This window comes from Ammodytes marinus (genome assembly GCF_949987685.1).
Source record: "Ammodytes marinus genome assembly, chromosome: 24".
Taxonomy (NCBI): Eukaryota; Metazoa; Chordata; class Actinopteri; order Uranoscopiformes; family Ammodytidae; genus Ammodytes; species Ammodytes marinus.
This window is the reverse complement of record NC_137228.1, coordinates 9,571,546-9,589,164: the sequence shown is the minus strand read 5'-3', so window position 1 is coordinate 9,589,164 and position 17,619 is coordinate 9,571,546. Positions and strand designations below refer to the sequence as shown.

The 17,619-nt window shown below is 41.5% G+C and overlaps 1 protein-coding gene across 1 annotated transcript; it reads left to right on the top strand.

The window, feature by feature from the left end:
* Nucleotides 1-1,210: 1,210 nt before the first annotated feature.
* LOC307269823 (uncharacterized protein) lies at nt 1,211-15,420 on the top strand (the record flags this gene model as incomplete). Its single annotated transcript, XM_080052894.1, has 10 exons — nt 1,211-1,336; nt 4,029-4,174; nt 5,799-5,880; nt 6,059-6,194; nt 6,509-6,714; nt 6,880-7,016; nt 7,173-7,314; nt 7,415-7,696; nt 8,195-13,598; nt 14,124-15,420. 10 exons carry the CDS (start codon nt 1,211-1,213, stop codon nt 14,132-14,134), a joined length of 6,672 nt encoding a protein of 2,223 aa, XP_079909020.1. The 3' UTR covers nt 14,135-15,420.
* Nucleotides 15,421-17,619: the final 2,199 nt, after the last annotated feature.

Here is a 17,619-nt window from a genome sequence, read left to right as displayed (position 1 = left end):
GGAATCAGGCCTGGAGATATCTCAAGAAGAATGGAGTGATATTTTGGAAAATCAGGTTAAAACTACCAACTCAAGATCTTTGTGTGAATTTTCCTGGAAGAATACAATACGTCTTTTTGTGACAAATTAAAAATGAAATACATGCAGCAGGGATCTCAGGGCCCGAGTGGATGTTGGAGGCAGTGTGGTAAATCCATGGCTGATCACTTCCATATATTTTGGGACTGCTCTTATATCCAGCCATTTTGGGATGAGATTTCCAAAGAAATTAGTCCAATTTTTGGATTACAAGTTAAGTCCTTTGTTATACTATACCTGGGTAAACTGCTGGACAACCTTATGACCCATGATAAGTAGGCTACCTCTACAAAATCCTTCTTGTTGCATGTAAGAAAGCCATCACCCTGAAGTGGCTAAGGGAAGAACCTCCCTCATAAGACGAATGGATCGATATTGTCAACGAAATAAACTGTATGGAGAGACTGACCTTCTCCTTAAAGCTGGGGTGGAGGATTTGGGGAGAAAATGGCAGTTGGGATAGAGATTCGAATCCAAATACCTCAACCGCTCCATTCGTTTTATTTGGTCCCTTCCCTATGGTCCTTCCCTGACACACTCTACACCTACAAAGTCGTGCCAAAGTGAATGGACAGTCCCAACAGCCAATAAGAACAGAGAATTGGAGCCTCGCTCTGATTGGTGAAAGTGTACAGCTAATGTTAACTTTGACCAATCAGAAATCATATACCCCAGCTTTAATTGTAGGCTAATTGTAAATGTGCCCGTTTCCTTTTCCTGTCCTTTTTTAAATTCTTGCACTCTAGTATGGCCCATGCTTGCCCTATGTTTTCTTTGTCTGTTTCTTCGTTCTCATTCACCTTGAAAAACAAATAAACAGAAAGTAAAAAAAATATTAATTCATAATTCAATCCGTGCTGTGTTAGTGTCTGCCATGTGGTTGGTGGCGCATGTAATAGTCTACCCTTAACACCGAGTCGGCGGGGCTTCATTAGAGTCAATCTGCTTTAATTAAGGAGCACAGATTCCGCCCTAACCACCCTCTCTTCGGCGCACGCTGGATTGTAAAAGGAACAAGGCCGCTTGACGTTGGCAGCGTCCAATCAGCGCTGTCATAGCGAGCCTTCGACGGTGGCTGGCTTGTGTGTGTTGTGTGCTGCCTGGATGCTACGAGCAGCAGCAGACGGGCAGTATGGCGGAGGAGGGCATAGTGTGTGAATTAGAGGGTCTTGAAAAACAATTACAGAGTTTGTTGAGCCGCTACTCAAGCGAAGAACAGCGAGCCGATAGTAAAACGTTCTGCTCTGACTTTCGCAAGGTAAGGAAGCCGCTGCTGAAGTTACTGACAGGCTTTGTTGTCGAAGATAGCAGCGTATGTTAGCCGACTCCCCTCCCCCAGAACTGGCCGCTACACAGATAGCATTAGCACTCCTGCTAACGCGTCGTAGTCGCTTCAAAGCCATATATGACCATAACACCCTTAAAGTGTTACCCCCATAACCCCGGTTCCAATTCACGTAGCGTTATTGTAGCGTCAGAGTGTGCAAATCAGTCATAGTTGACATTGATTGCTCAGTGTACAGCTAACACGCTAACTCGGCTAATCGTTGCAGCTAGCCCAGTTTTGCCTGCTGAGTTAGTACACTGTTTACCAAAACCACTGCTTGGACAACTTTTGACCACGTTTGCGACACGTCACTTAACTTCAAAGACAAGCGACCTTAACGCTACATTAGCTAGGTTACAATGCTGATTCTTACCCTGCATTATCAAGCATTTTCCATGAAAAACATCAAAAGCAGCAGGACATGTTGTAACTGCAGATGTGTTGTGGCAGTGATGGCTAATATATTTTCTGTTATCAGAAGATCCACTCACACACCCTGAAGTTTACACACTGCTGTAACGTTAGATGATAAAAACCAGGAGGTGTATCATACCTAGGGGGCAAAACCCCTTTTTTTTTTGAAAAACAGACATGGAGCGTTGTAAAAGGTTGTTCACCAGAAATGATATCCAGGACCTTCCAGGATCCCAACCTGGGTGGACAACCTTGTCAACAAGCTGCTGGAAAGCTACAGTGGGCCGACATAGAGCAAATCAGAACCACTGTTTAAGCGAATGGGGGGTGGGCTGATAGGGAATTTTTTAAACGTATATCAATATGAAACTTTGCAAGTTGATTACTGACATTAAAACAACAACTTTTTGTATTACAGTATTTTCCAAAAGGTTTGAATAGATATGAAAAATCATCAATATCTTACTAATGACGCGTACATTTGCATATCTGCAAAGCCCCAAAATCTAGATGTTGGACAAAAACAAAGTCAATTTATTTTTAAATTTTGAAAACAAAACAAGTGTCCAACTGCCTGAAGCCTTTCCTAATCACAGTTAAAATTTGATCAATAAACCATAGAAAATTAATTTTTTACACTGTTTTTTCCAAGGGAATGTCTAGCCGTTTCCTAAAATAGCAGCTGGAGACTCCAAAAGGACACTTTTGATCCATAGCACATGAAATGTAACTGTGTAAATGTGTGATGATTTTTCATATTTATTTAAACATTTTGGAAAATACTGTAATACAAAAAGTTTTTGTTTTAATGTCAGTAATCAACTGGCAAAGTCTCGTAATGATATCTATAAGTTTAAAAAATTCCCCATTAGCCCATCCCCATTCACCCCCATTCACTTAAACAGTGGTTCTGATTTGCTATGTCGGCCCACTGTAGCTTTCCAGCAGCTTGTTGACAAGGTTGTCCACCCAGGTTGTGATCATGGAAGGTCCTAGATGTCATTTTTGGTGAACAACCTTTCACAACGCTCCATGTCCATAAAATCACTTTGCCCCCTGGGTATCATGCAGTTTTAATGTCATATGTCTGTTATTTGATGGTAAATCTATGAGTCGGTAACAGTGTCCCAACAGTGTAAAATAAGTTGTTTCCTGTTGATAAATCCAACATGTTACCAAAGAAGAGGAAGGAGAACAAACAGTGGGGGGCCATTCAACGTTAAAACAAATTCAAGCTTCAGCACAGTATAAACACTAGGCAATTCATGCTCAACGCACAGTCGGTCAATGCGTTTTTTAAGACAAGACACCGCCTTAAAGAAGTGATGAAGCTTGGTAACTTACAACATTTTTTAATTGAGCAGGGAATTAGTTGAACCGATTGGACAAAGGTTTGAAGACATCTTTGTTGACGGCCAACATTCACAGGATTCCTTTGGGGCATAAGAATGATGTCTTGGATCTCCACCGTTAGAGGGCAATATAAGCACGCTGTATTTTAGGGAGTTTGACAGTTCAACTGTTCTGTGCCACCTTTTGGTAGCATGGGGTCCCTGATTTTTATAGAATGTAATTTTGCACTGTAATAAAAATGAGCCTAAGGGGTAAAGCTGCCGAATGTTCCAGTCAAGATGTTGCTCAATGCATTATACAATGATGGTTTTGATTTGAGCAATATACAAATGTATGCAGGTTATTCCGTTCGTTGTATTACTTGCTGTAGGTGTTTTTATTGACGTGTTTAAAAAGAAATGCAGGTGTTGTTCATTGGGTTGCCACAAACGATTAATTTCATCATGGATCAATCTGCAGATTTTGTCTTGATAAATAGTTTGGTCTATGAAATGTCAGTTTCTCAAAGTCAAAGGTCTTAAAATGTCTGGTGTTGTCTGAGCGACAGAGCAGTACCTTAATATATGAAATCAGCCATAATGCAAAATAGAGAAAGGCAGGAAATCATCACATTTGAGCCGCTGCTGACGGCTATTTTGGGCATTTTTGCCTGGAAATTAAAGCACAAATTGATAATCAAAATAGTTGATGGTGGTTTTTCTGTTGACAAATTTTTGCTGCTCTAATTAGTTGTTATTGGTGCATACAACTCCTACGCCTCTGAACTGTTGCATCACCAATGTAACTATAACTGTTGTTACATCCACTATTTAACATGCTAAGTAATCCAAACCTTTTTTGCCTTTCCTCCATGCAGCTAGTGGAGGAATATGCCTCTCGCTGGCAGGTGCCATTGCCTCAGCTCGGGATCCTTGAGATGTCGCTGTGTTACTTTGCCCGAGCTTCCACCTTCTTTGCATCAAGCTGTGATCATGTGCTCAACACACTCAGCAGTCTGGCCTTGTGAGTACACACACACACACACACGCATCTCCCGAGATAAGTTGCTTTTATCCTTTTCGCACCTACTGTAAGTTACTGCCGCAAATTTGATTCACAGCTTTCAAAACGACACCAATGACAAAAATGAATCAAACGAAAGCGATGACTCAAATGTGCTGTGATGATCTCCACTTGTGTTTGCTTAATGGCATTGCAAGTAGTAAAACATTTTATATTTGTGCTGTTGTCAAATTATGTCTTACTCATTATGTATAGTAGCAAAAGTGAGCTAACCAGTTTCAGTTAAAACCATACCCCAACCACAGCGAGTTCTACCAGCATCCAATGCGGAATTCACAAATTGCAGTTGCACCGGGTGGCCACTAGGAGCAGGTTTCAAAACAGAGCAATTTCTCGTTGACTCCCATGTTAAATATGCCGGTTTCACAGCATTATTACACCTATGTAAGGCCTGGTATAAAAATCAATCTTGTCTATATGTTTAGGTCATATCTCCATGACAACACTGAGGTGGGTGAACTTTTTTCTAGCAGGCTAGTTTTTCTTCTTTTGGAGGTTAAAAGGTATGAATAATTAGGGGCGCGGTCTCTTGAGTGACAGCTATCCGCCCGTTGTCCCTCACTTCGCCTCGGAGATATACTTCAGCTAGATGGCCGTATCTCTCTCCCCCCGATGTCACATCAATGCCCTTTTTCGGTAAGAGGAAATGAGGCGCAGTAAAAATCTGACAAGATGGCGACGTGCATAAGCCAGGACAATTGGATGCAGTTGGAATAACTGAGGTCAGCCCGGATGTTACATCCATTTTATATACTATCTATGGTTAAAACAACACGCTATATGGCAATTGGACTGTGTGGACAGGAGTATTGTTGGCCTGTTTGAAGTATAGTCCCTTAATAGGACATTCATTGAAATGCAAAAGGGTATGCTGTATCGTTACACTGTTGCATTTCCTTAGGTAAGAGAGGATGTATCTTAGTATGTTTGGTTACTGCTTTGTTGAGTTTTGCTTCGCTATTTGAGATTCACATTGCTTTTAAAAGTGAATGAATGAAACCCTTTCAGTTCATGCTGAACTGGTCTTGGGCCTATCGGCCATTAAAAAGCACCCATTCCGTGCACATACTACTCATTGAGAAGACACCGCGTTTAAAAAAAGTTATCAGGGGAAAATCCCTTTTGCAATGTTATCATATACAGAGAAAATGCCTTTCAAATCAGTTGCAAACAGAAAGCAAAACAAATACTCATAGATATCAATAATAGAGCCTTTGTTTTTGTATATGTCGACTCTCCTATGGAGTAGTGCTCTATGTTTGGGAGCAGTTCATGCCCACGTTTATGGAATTTAATTTGAATTGTGTTCGTTGGCTCATGCAACTAAATCTGTGAGCCAGGAAAAAGCCTGGCCAGCTGCCAGCCGTAGACCCTGCCCGATCCCCTTCTCCCCCAGGGCTTCTCTCAGCTTTCAAATGCATACCTCTGTCGTTTTTATCACAGTCAATATCTTTACATCCACACACATAATTGGATTTCTGGGTATGCTCCGGTGATAGTTATACAATAGGTTTAAAATGTGAATTTGTTCATTGAAGCCGAAGCCATTTCTATATCTTTACAGGAGTGTTTTTGAGTTGCTGCTGTTCTTTGATCCAAAGGACTTCAATCAGGAGATACTAAAACAGTTCACTGTCACATTCCAGGTGAGAATTGTCCTCAACATAACAGAACCCTGTGTACATGTTTTGTAAAATTAATCATTTGAAAAATAAGTTGTTAAAACTGCTCAGAGCGTTGATAGAATACAAGATAAAGCTGCTCTTTATGTTTATTGAAATACTAATTACTTTATAAACCCTTTTTGTCCTCACACTTTTTCAGGAATGTCATTCGGTCCTTTCAAGGCATCAGAATGTTCACTTACTTCAGGTGGAGCATTTGATTCGGGCTGGTGGGCCTTGGGCCAGCCCAGTCTTACATGCAATCCTCAGTGAGTCCAGTTTACCTCAAAGTGAAGGTAGGTAGCATGGGTAGTATGCCCAAGACTGATGCCATTACCTCAGATTCGGCTCTCGTTGTTCATACTTATCTCATCTGACTTTCCATGTAAAATATATTATATATACTATATATATATATTTTTTTTTGTCTCATGTTGAAGTATAAACCAAAAAGCTTGGTTTGAATTTGATTCCTGCTCCTTCAAAGCACATTATAAATTGTAAATGTTTTCCATGGTAAATTAATTGTATTCTGCTAATCTGGCAAGCAATTGCGAAATTTGAAGTAAACTGAATTTGTAAATTCTCTTCTGGTCTGACACTTATTCAGTGGATGGGTGCATCAGCTCTGAGCTGCCGGTTTTCTTTGAGCTTCGGGTGCGCTACCTCTTATCCTGTGAGCAGCGGGTCGGTGAGGCCATGGCCCTGGCCAAGTGCTGTGCTCGGCATCCCACAGCAGGGCAACACTTATTCTTCCTCCAGGTCTACCTCAGGTGGCTTTCAAAAACGTCTCAGCAGGACAGCCTACAGGGAGAGGTGAGTGGACTCTTGAATGCTGAAAACTAGCATGTCTTTCAGTCAAATGGAAAGAATGTCCACTCAAGTCCATTTTACCTGTCGCTTCGCTACCACTCAACTATGCCAAAATGTTATGTTATTCTTTGACCCAAACTGATGTTTTCTTTGTTGTCTGTTTTTCAGGTGGTGGACCTTAATGGCAAAGATGCAGTTCACATCATCTGTAGTTTAGAATGTGAAGAAAAGGATGAGTTGCTACTAATCCTAAGCAGAGCCTTTCTCTCCCAGCAGCTCCGGAGGGGAGACATGTTGTATTTGTGGTAAGTAAGACCTTAAATGTGATAATGTAACTGTTTTTTTTTTGTTTTTTTTTACACCAACTGAAGCCCATTTAATTGTTTGGATTCCTACAAAAAGCCAATATCTACATTTATATATATCCCATTTAAGGAAAATTGTGACTCTTTTCATTGCAGTGATCTTGTCTCTTTATGGAGTAAACTTCATAGCCGGTTGAACACATCTAAGCAAGCTCTGCTCGCGGAGGGTCACCAGCTGATGCTGTCTGCCACCAATGTCAACTCAATCTTCCCATTCATCAAAGCAATACTGCTAGAAGTGAGACAGACATTTGAACTGCAGTGTATTTTTAATATTTGGCTAGATATTTTTAGGTGTTAGGAAATATAAATGTAACTGTTTGTTTTTATCTTACTAGCTGGGGGGAGATGGCATCCAGTTCTGTGTGGAGCTTTGTGCTAATGCCCTGGAGTCTTGCCTTTCCTGTGATGTCATCACTAAGTCACTAATCTACAAAACCATTGCTGGCCTGCTACCCAACGACCTGGAGGTTTGCAGGGCGTGTGCTCTTCTCGTGTTCTTCCTGGAACGCACTGTTGAGGCCTACAAGATGGTGTACCTTCTTTACATGCATCCTGATCAGGAATACCACGTGGAGCATAGCCCCATCAGAAATCATGTCCGCTTTGAAACCCTGCAGGTACAGCACCTTTTTAACAAATTACATAGATAGGACATTGTTTTTTTTTTTTTTTTACCACTTTGTTTATTGATTTTTCACAATATAGCAAAACATCATTTTACAAATGTAACAATTTTTTTTTTTTTATCCCCAAAGACAAACAGACAAAAATAAATCAATAATCAATGATTATTATAATAACAATAAAACAAACAATGACAACAAAAAAAGAAAAAGTGTGTGTGCACAGTTTGGAGTTATTGGGATCCATAGCAAAATACAAGTGAACAAAAATAAAATTAAAAAATAAATGTGTACATCCTTAGAGCTGGTCAAGCAGATATGTAATGAAAGGCTGCCAAACATTGCTAAAATTGTCCTTTGAACCCTTTAAAGCAAATCTTAACTTTTCAAGCTTCAGAAATTGTAGTGTGTGATAGGACATTGTTTAAGATCACATGGGCAGTACAGAATTGGTAATGATTATGTTCCATTTTCTTTTCCATATTTCCTCAGATCTTGAAGAAGGGCCTGTATTTTGACCCAGAGTTTTGGAACCTCATTGCTTTGCGGACCAACTGTTTAAAGCTGATGAGTGAGAAGGTTGTTAGTTCCGCCCTGGAAGAAATAATGGAGGACAAATGGATCCATAACTACTGCACCAAAGAACCTGCTTCAAAAAGCACATCAGTATGTAAAAAAGGAAGGAAGGGGCAGCTTCAGGCAGCTTCTAAGAAGCGGCACCATAAAGAGGACAGACATAATAAAGAGGACACTGACAATGCTTCCAAAAAATTAAAGGTGGGCCCAGGCAAAACACGGATAAATGTTGACCACACTGTAAAGAGGAGAGCCAACCAAGGGTCACGACCTTTGAAGGATGCGTCATCTCAACCTTTGAGGCGTTCATATTGGCAGCTAGACAGACTAAGGGACAATGTAGCTGTTGGGTATGGAGATCTTAGACGCACTACACGACTCTCAGAGAAGAACCCAACCAAACGTAAGATAAGAAAACCCAAGTGGCTTCTGGAAGACTCAGGAACTCTTGAAGAGAACATTCCGAGGTTCAAAAAGCATAGGTTGAAACATCAAAAGCACCACCAATCCTGTGTCGTAAAGAGGTCTGAAACTGGTCAGATCAAGAACAATGCAAAAGACAGAACATCTAAAAACTCTCGTTTGATGGCAAGGGAAAACAACAAGCACCAGAAAGAATTGTCTTTGGACTGTCCTAAACCAGCCACTCATCCACAAGTAATTCTTGAGCTCTCCCTACCAGACAATGAACTAATGGGCACGTTCACTGAAGACTCTTGCAACCGACCGAGAGGGTTCCCACAAGTGCTTTTTTACAGACCTACAGTGAAACTCCCTGCCACACCACAACCTATGAAGACTTTACATCGCAAAGAGGTCCTTCTCACGGCGCGGGATCCAACTATGTTTGTTCAGCTGATGCACTGTTATGCTCGGCGGCAGAGGGGTAATGGTAATGGATCGAATATTCAAGGCTCAAGATCAACAATCACACGCTCCTCCGTTCAAGGAAGTCCTCCGAAAGATCCTCAGAGAGAGCTTTGCGAAAATCCTGCTGCTGAGATTAAAGGTAGAAATCCCTCTCGGACACCGGCATCAGTTGAAGCTACAGTATCCCTAGTTAAAGCCCAAACTACAAAAGCAGTCTCACGAAAGACTTCTTCCGCTAGAGAGCTCTTTAAAAAGTCACCTGCTGAAATGAAAGTCACTGTTGGGTCACAGACACCGGCACCAACTGAATTGACAAAAGGCCCAGTGTTTGATAAGGTCCTGCAAGCCCAACCCGTAGCTTCTGCAAGAGAGCTCTGTGAGGTGTCTGCTGTTGAGATGAAAGTCACAATTGCCTCACAAACCCCAACAGCTGCTAAGGTGACAGATAAGGTCTCTAAAGCTGAAACCGTAAAAGACACTTCAAAAATCGCATCATCAACTGAGATTTCTAAGACTTCAACCATAGACCACAATCAGTTGGTGGTAGCTGATGAAATTACTGCAGTCGTCAATTTGGCCAACATTTACAGTGATCCCTCACAGTCTCAGGATGATGTTCTTAGAGATCAGAAAGTAGAACTGAAGTCACTCTTCTCTCTGGCTGAAAGTTGCAAAAATCCTGTTCCAGATGTGCTCACTACTGTCAGCAACAGCATTTCTAAGCTGCCTTGTGAAAATGACACAAAGCCAGGAGGAACAGTAGTCACTGTAATTAAGACAGAGGCTACCTGTAGACCTATAGATCAGGACAGTATAAATGACATACCTGCTCTGACATTAGTAACGGAATTGGTAACTGAACTTGCACCAGAGACCATTGCTACTGATCCTGAGTGTCACACTCCAGCGCAGAGTGGCACCAGTGAGTCAACAGCTGAAAATAAATCTCAAGTTCTACACAAGTTACACACTTCCTCCAGCTTCTCTGACCCAGGGGTGTCTGCTTTTGCTGGAATGAAGAAAGAGGGAACTCGGGATGTTGCTCCAGAAACACCTGACAGCAGTGACCCTATGGAAACGGAACCAGAATCCGAGGAATCCTGTTTAGAGTACTGTTGTACTTTCTGCAACAAGGTCTTTAGGGGAAGTCGTGTTGTTGCACATGCTATGTTCCATTATCGTAAAGACGAGTGCATGTTCTGTGGGACGATGTTCAAAGACGACCTCCTGGCCATGATGCATCTGTCCGATCATATTGAGAAGTTAAAGAAGATCAAAGGGTCAGCTGCTAGCAACGCCCAAGAAAACTGTGTCTCTGAGACCAAAGATATTCCCACACCTAAAACCTCTGCCAAAGTTAAGACCAGAAACGTGTCCCCTGGGCTACGTAGTAGTGGGAGATCAAAGACATCTGCTATCCATCCTAAATCACAAAGCCTTCCAGATTCAACACCATCTAGATTCAGAAAGCCAAGATCCAATGAAAAGCCAGAGGATGGTCCATCTTTACAAAGACATAAACAAAACACGTCAAAACACCACAGTAGTATAACTCCTGTTCACAAAGTCAATGGGCATATTGGCAAAAAGAAAGAGCTTGACAGAGCGAAAAAGGCCAAATTAAACTTAGAAGCTAAACAACCACTTGCGATGAATTCTGCAACATCAGTTCACCTTGAAGGCTGTTCCACCGAAGTTAGCACTAAGGAGATGAAATCTCTCCAGGTCCTGGAGGCAACCACAAAACAGGATGGGGAAGTTGTTGAGAGTAATGTGGAGATGCTGGAAAAAGTAAGCTGTCCTGTTGATGGCTGCACCTGGTTCAGAGATCTGTCCAAAAACCGTGTTGCCCTCCTATACCATGCTCTCGAAGATCACTATGGTGAAGTAAAACCTTTAGAACTTGCATTCCATGTGGCAAGCAGTAGATGCAGTATTTGCATGAGGGTCATGTGGAGCTTTGAACATTTTCAGCACCATATCGAAAGGCATAGACTCACTCCTCGCCATCCTTGCCTTCATCAGGGTTGTACAGCCAGGTTCAAATCGGGAATGGAAATGAGACGCCACACCAGGAGGCACAGTCCACTGCAGGCAGTGTGCTGCGTCCCTGGTTGTCCTCAACTATTTATTTGTCTCTGGGCACTGAACCTTCATGAAAGAGAGCATTATGCTTCCAAACCCACCAAACCAGACAAGAATACAAATGAGCAAAAGGATGAAAAACACAACACACCAGTTAAAACTAAACAACGGTATCATAAGATAAAAAAAGGAACTTCTACTACTTCTGTAAATAAGACTGTGAGCGTAAAGGCTGCAAGTAAGTCAAGACGACAAGATAAACATAAATTGTCAACTGGAAAACACGCTACGGCTCCTTCGCCCACCACTATCAGAGCATCTCTGTTGAAACAGGAGTTGGCAGAGAACAATCAGACAAAGGATTCACATGTCTTGAAGAATCTTTCTAACAAGGGCACCTCAGCACAGCTCACTGGCCCTAATCTTAGATTAAGACAAACCTTAAGAAAAGTTAGACTCACAAATACAACCCTGACAGACCTCAAATGTCAAAAAGTCATGTCATCATCATTAAGACAGAATCTCAGAGTTAGGCAGAAGTTCCAGAAAAAGCTGCTCAAAGTAAAAACAAAAGGTCCTGAAAGAAGGGGTCGTCCTCCCAAATCAAAGAAACCTGTGCATGACGAAAACACTACCACTGGTCAAAGCAATGAAACTGTCAAAGAAAACGCTGATCTGCTGAAGGATCAGACGAGTCCTGCAACAGAGAACTCAATGGAAGAAACCAGTCGGCAGGTTCAAGATGTAGACAAAAGTGCAGAAACATCAATCGATGAATCCATGTCTAAAAAATCAGTGAGCAAGCAAATTAAGAAGACTCATGTCAAACAAAAGGGTGTTTCACGTAATAGCTCTACAGCTGTTGTGACAGCAAAAAGTTCAAATCAAACGGTCACCACCACCTCTGCAGACAAAACACAAAAGTCCATCACCGACGAACTGAAGAAAGTGCATAAGGTGAAAAAACGCTCAACTCCTAAAGAAAACAGTAGTGTATCAGCTTCTTTAGACTCGAGCAAGTCAAAGAAGCGGAAGATTACAAATAACAAAGCCAACACAGAGATTGTCAAGAAAAAACGTCCCGTCAAAGCACCAGAGCCTGCCTTGAAAAAGCATAAAAAACAACCCGTCAAAGACCCAGAGTCTGCCTCGAAAAAGCCTGCTGAGTCAAAATCTATTGCCATAAAGGTTGAGGCCAAAGCAGCAGTAGCTGAATGTTCTGCTGATGAGGAGGGAAAAAAGAGGGCAGAAAACACAGACTCAACACAAAGTGGCGACTTTGTGACTGCTGTCCCTGCTAATAGTTATAATGGGATAACAACACCACCCGCCGACTCAGGAGAGGAAACGCAGAGGGTTAACACACAAGAAAAGTCAAAGAAATCTCAACGTACGAAAAAAGACGTAAAGAAAGAAAAGATCCCTTGTGCTTTTACAGACGCAGGCAAGACAAATAAGAAGCACAAAGATATAAAGAGAAAAGGGGATAACAAAACGGTCAAGGAACGAATGCCACGCAAAGATGCTAGCAAAACATCTGCTTTGAAACAGACAACCAAGTCAACGTCCACAGACAAACAGGTTGAGCCTGAAGCAGCAGTAAAGAACCCTCCTGATGTTGAAGCGAAGGCAAAAGAAGAAACATTAGATGCAACACCGGTCACGTCTGATTCCTCCGTCCCTCCTGCCACAGCTAGTGGCTCAAATGAAACGGCTTCCCCACCCGCTGCCACTGAGGAGAACACTCAAACGGTAGCGAAAAAGGAAAATTCAAAGAAATCGAATGTCAAGAAAAACCCAGACCCCAGCAAAGCAAATAAGAAGCGCAAGGATGTTCATAAAGAAGGTGATGCGAAGAATGTTAGAAAGAAGAAGTGCAAAGATCAGGGTGTTCAATCAGTGCCTAAGAAGACTGCCAGCTCAGACCCTGAAGTCCGACCACTCACTGCAGAAAAATCTGAGTCGGTGGATAGCTCTGTAGGTGTGGAGGCAAAGGAGTCAACCGAAACAACACTTTTAGCAGTTGGCAGCATCGGTTATTCTATGTTATTGAATGGAAAAGGGGAGAGTGAGGATGTAAAATCGAAGTTGAATACGGACACCCTTGCAGAGTATGGCAAGAGGCCGTTCATGCGCCTGCCTCCTACAGCATACCTGGACGAGAGGTTCATCACCATGCCCAAGCGAAGGAAGCTCCTGTCGTCTCAGAGAAATCCCCCTCCTGAGCAAGCGAGAGCCACAACTGCTCTGCAAAGGCAACGATGTGCCAACTGTTTTGCCACTTTCAGCAGCGCCGAGGAGCTGCAGGGTCATCTCCATTTGCAGAAGTGCTCCAACCTCTTTGGATTTGACTCTGATGATGAGGGTGAGTCTACCCCTAGCGACATTAATGCTGGTGGTAAATGATGCAATGACAGAAATCAGATTTGTTAAAGGTCACCTTATATGCAAAAGGCACTTTTTCATGTTTTTTTTACATTAATATGAGTGTGATGAGAGACTCAAAAGTTTGAGAAAAAACAGCTCTCTTTTCTTCACCTCCACCTTCATGAAAACCTGTGTTTAAAAATCACAGTCAGATTTCTCTCCCTTTATGACTTCATAAGAGGATAGAAATCTTACTGGGGCTACTAACCTTAGCACTACCTCTGTGATAAGCATACCCCCAGATACCACTTAATCTGTCTGTCTGGTTAAAATGAGAGAGGCTGGAAAGAGGAGATTGAGCAATGGCAATGTGACAAATATAAAAGCTTTTTTGGAAACTACACCATAAAACAGTTTCTAGTAGAAAACCAAATGACAATTTTGAATTAGCATAATGTCAACGTTTAAAGTTTTTTATTTGGTACTATACTGTGTAGTGACTCTCTATGTGTTTCTGTTTCAGGCAACAGTTGAACAAGTCGACCTAGGTCAAAGGAAGTTGACATTTTGGATGAATAACAGACTTGTTTGACCTGCATGGACTGCCTGGGATGGATCATACCTCAACGCATCAGTCTTCTCCAGAGGAATTGTCTGTTTCTGTGGCTAGACACTCTATCGGCCAGAACAGGTGAATTGACCATTGATTAAAGAAAAACTGAACTGGATTCCAGTCAGGCTGTTAGCGGAACAGCCAGAACTGAAGTGCCTGCTCTGGAACAGCCGTGTTTCCAGCTGCTTCACCTGGTATGGAGATTAAGCATTGTGGCTTAAAGACTTGAATTTTGAAAGCTGTGAAAAAAAAACTTGCATAAAACGACAGGGCTGCTCCTGCTTTCACTAGGATACATATTTTGACATCACTAAGCCATATAATGCCATTGTTTGCTTTTTGCACTCTTCTCATAAGACTTAACAGATATATTTCCGCTTAGAAGCTCAAAGTGATATGAGCAAAGCATCTAATAATTTTAACACCCTAAGGTTACATACACTTAAGATGAGTCTAAAGTTTGAAAAGTTGTAAGTTTACTGTATCAGTCTTCTTTGGGAGGTTTTTATGTATAATTGTTGCTTAAATACTAATTTTATTTCTGATAAACGTTACCTGTGGTGTCGCATAGGTCTGTGCTTGTCCTCACCATGAGAAACCAGTAGGTGTCAGTCTGCACCAATCTGAAGTTGTTTCATTATGTCCACAGCTATTCTTTTTCTCACTCTTGCAAAACATTACATGATTAATGTTTTTCTCTTTTTACAATGGAAGTATTTCTACACTCAAAGCTGCTCTGCTGTTTTTATCACTGTAGGGACTCAAGAAAATGGCTTCTCTTCCTGTTGCATTCATCAAGCTGTTTTTGTGCTTTATCAACAAACAACAAAATGTCCCAGTGATATTGTGCTGGGCTCTGTCACTGTTTGTTTTGTCTATTATTTGCCATTTTTGGAGCAGCTGATTAAGTCTGGCTTATGTTATATTTTATCACGTAAACATAGATTTTTAACAACAATTGTATATTTGCTGAACTGTCCCAAGACCATATAAAACATTGTACTTTCTCTTATTAGAGTGAATGTCCTCTTTGTAGGATTCTGTCCAAGACAAACAGACGTAAACTACTTCAGTTCAAATGTGTTACAATCTAGGCCGAAGCAGTCTTTCATGAGCAGCAGCAGGTTATATTTATTTATGTTTAATTTTCTATCTTTTGTAAATATTTGAAGAGTTTCAATGGCCTATTATATAAAGGGGTGTCTGAGCCGGGTTTATATTTTGTTCTTGAAGAAAAAATAAAAAAATTCAAATGGCGTCCATTCTGTCTGCATTTTATAATATTCACCAGAGACATTATTATCTTCATGAGGAAGAGGAATGAGGTTCTGATTCCAAAGGTGGGAAATAAAATGCTTTGGTCACTGGCAACAGATAAGACACAGACTTATGTCAGTGGAAGGTTGATATCTCACTGGATAAATCACTCACTCGTTCGAAAAGTCTCCTCTCCAACATGTGAAACTACTTCAAAGGTAAAACCAAAGAGTCTTTTCATTTTAAATGCATAAGCTCTGACCTTTCCCGCCCTGATGGTAGTGAAAATCGGTGGAGCAGAAAATGTAGCAAATCCCCCTCTGATTATCTGGATTGAATTTCTTTGTCTTTCTCTACTTAGATGTTTGACCTTCACTGGGCAGAGTTTGGAGATCAGGACACGCTCATCTGAAATGCACCAGTTAAAAAGAACACAGCAAACCCACAAATGCACTTGACAGCCTTCTGAAAGTGACGGAAACGCGGAGAAAATGTAATTTATGCTCTCCTGATTTAGGGAAAAAAAAGGATCTTAGCACAGCTGCACTCGGAAGACCTGGATTTCCACCAAGTGTATAGCCTCAGGCGCAGACTCTCACAGCCTGAGATTTCATGGACGTTTCAGGGTAGTTTAACTAGCATGCTTTCAAGAGAATGGCATGTGATGTTACTTTGGAATAATTCTGATTTCTGCCGTCAGTAGTGCAGCCAAAGTGGATATTGACCCTTCTGAGTCAGTCAAATCACAGTCATGTTTACACACATATTGCACTTTCGGTTGGCTGACTGTCAACAGTGAAAACAACGCAGCCATGAATCACTAACGTACAGTAGTGTAATCGGCTAATGTGGCAGACAAACCAGATCAAATAGAAAATAGATGAGTCAGTTCACCATGCAGACGGTGAAAAGTGCTAGACAGAAAGGCGATCTCTCCGTTTCCCATCTGAGACATTTTTGTTTTTCTTGTGGTAGACACAGGCTGCGGGAGAAGAATAAACGCGATACCAAAGGAAGTGTCCCAGTTCCCAGCCACAGGTGTGTGGGTGTCTGTGGCTGCAGAGTGGTGAAGGTACTTTTCACTGGATTTGAAACATGAGCAATGCAATGTGCAGTTCTCATGCCCTAGTTCCCAGAAAACTCACTTGTCCTTTAAGTAGCAGTTACAAATTTCAGACTCACCTTTTGTATGATGTACTGTATGTATAACCCTTCTACAAATTTTGGGAGGATAATAACATGCAAGATGTATTACATGTAATTGGGATTTTTGGGGTATTTTGTCGATCAAAATTGACATACCTGCCACTAGACCACTACAGTTGTCAAAATGATAAACTGAACAGTTAAAGCGACACTGTAACTCTTTAGAAGAAACGATAAAACATTGCTACTCTTATATATGAAAAGTTTAATTCATGGGAAATCAAATACACCATCTATTTATTAATTACATTCTCAGTTTTTGCTGCTGCAGTATCAGGTGATGTGGTATTATGAGGTGCCGTTCTGGCCATATATCAAGAATGCATGCACTTACATCCAGGGCCGCTGCTACGCTTTTGGGTGCCCTAAGCAGAAATTGTCAGTGATGCCCCCCTCCTCCCCACCCCAAAAAAAAAAACACCCAGAAGCTCACGTCCGCAGGGCGCGAGCGACATTTTTTTGCCATTGCAAGATCTCTGCGACTGCTATTTGGCACATTTGCCAGCATTTACTAACAGAAAGAACAGCTTAACTTGTGAAAAAACTGCCTTTGCAAAGGAATTGAGTGATAGGATCATAGACTGATTATGAGATAATGGGCCCCTGGGCTTACACTCTTAAAGGGCCCCCCACTTGTCCCTATCCAGTCAGGTACACTGAATTTTCTACACGGATACATACAATAAATGGCAAAAACATATTAAGGAAGTCAGTGTTTCCCACAGGATCTTGGGGTATTGTTGGAGGGACCCTGTACCTTGTTGGGGGGTGGGTGGAATTTTTTTTACCTTTTTAAAGTAAAATGCATCAATCTGGTGCACTTTGTGAGGAAATTTTAGAGACTAGAGAGATATCAAATCCTGAGATGCAGAAGGAACATTATTTTTCAGATTTTTCTTAAACAGGTAGCACTCTTTACTCTGCAGTAGATTGGTCTGCAGAC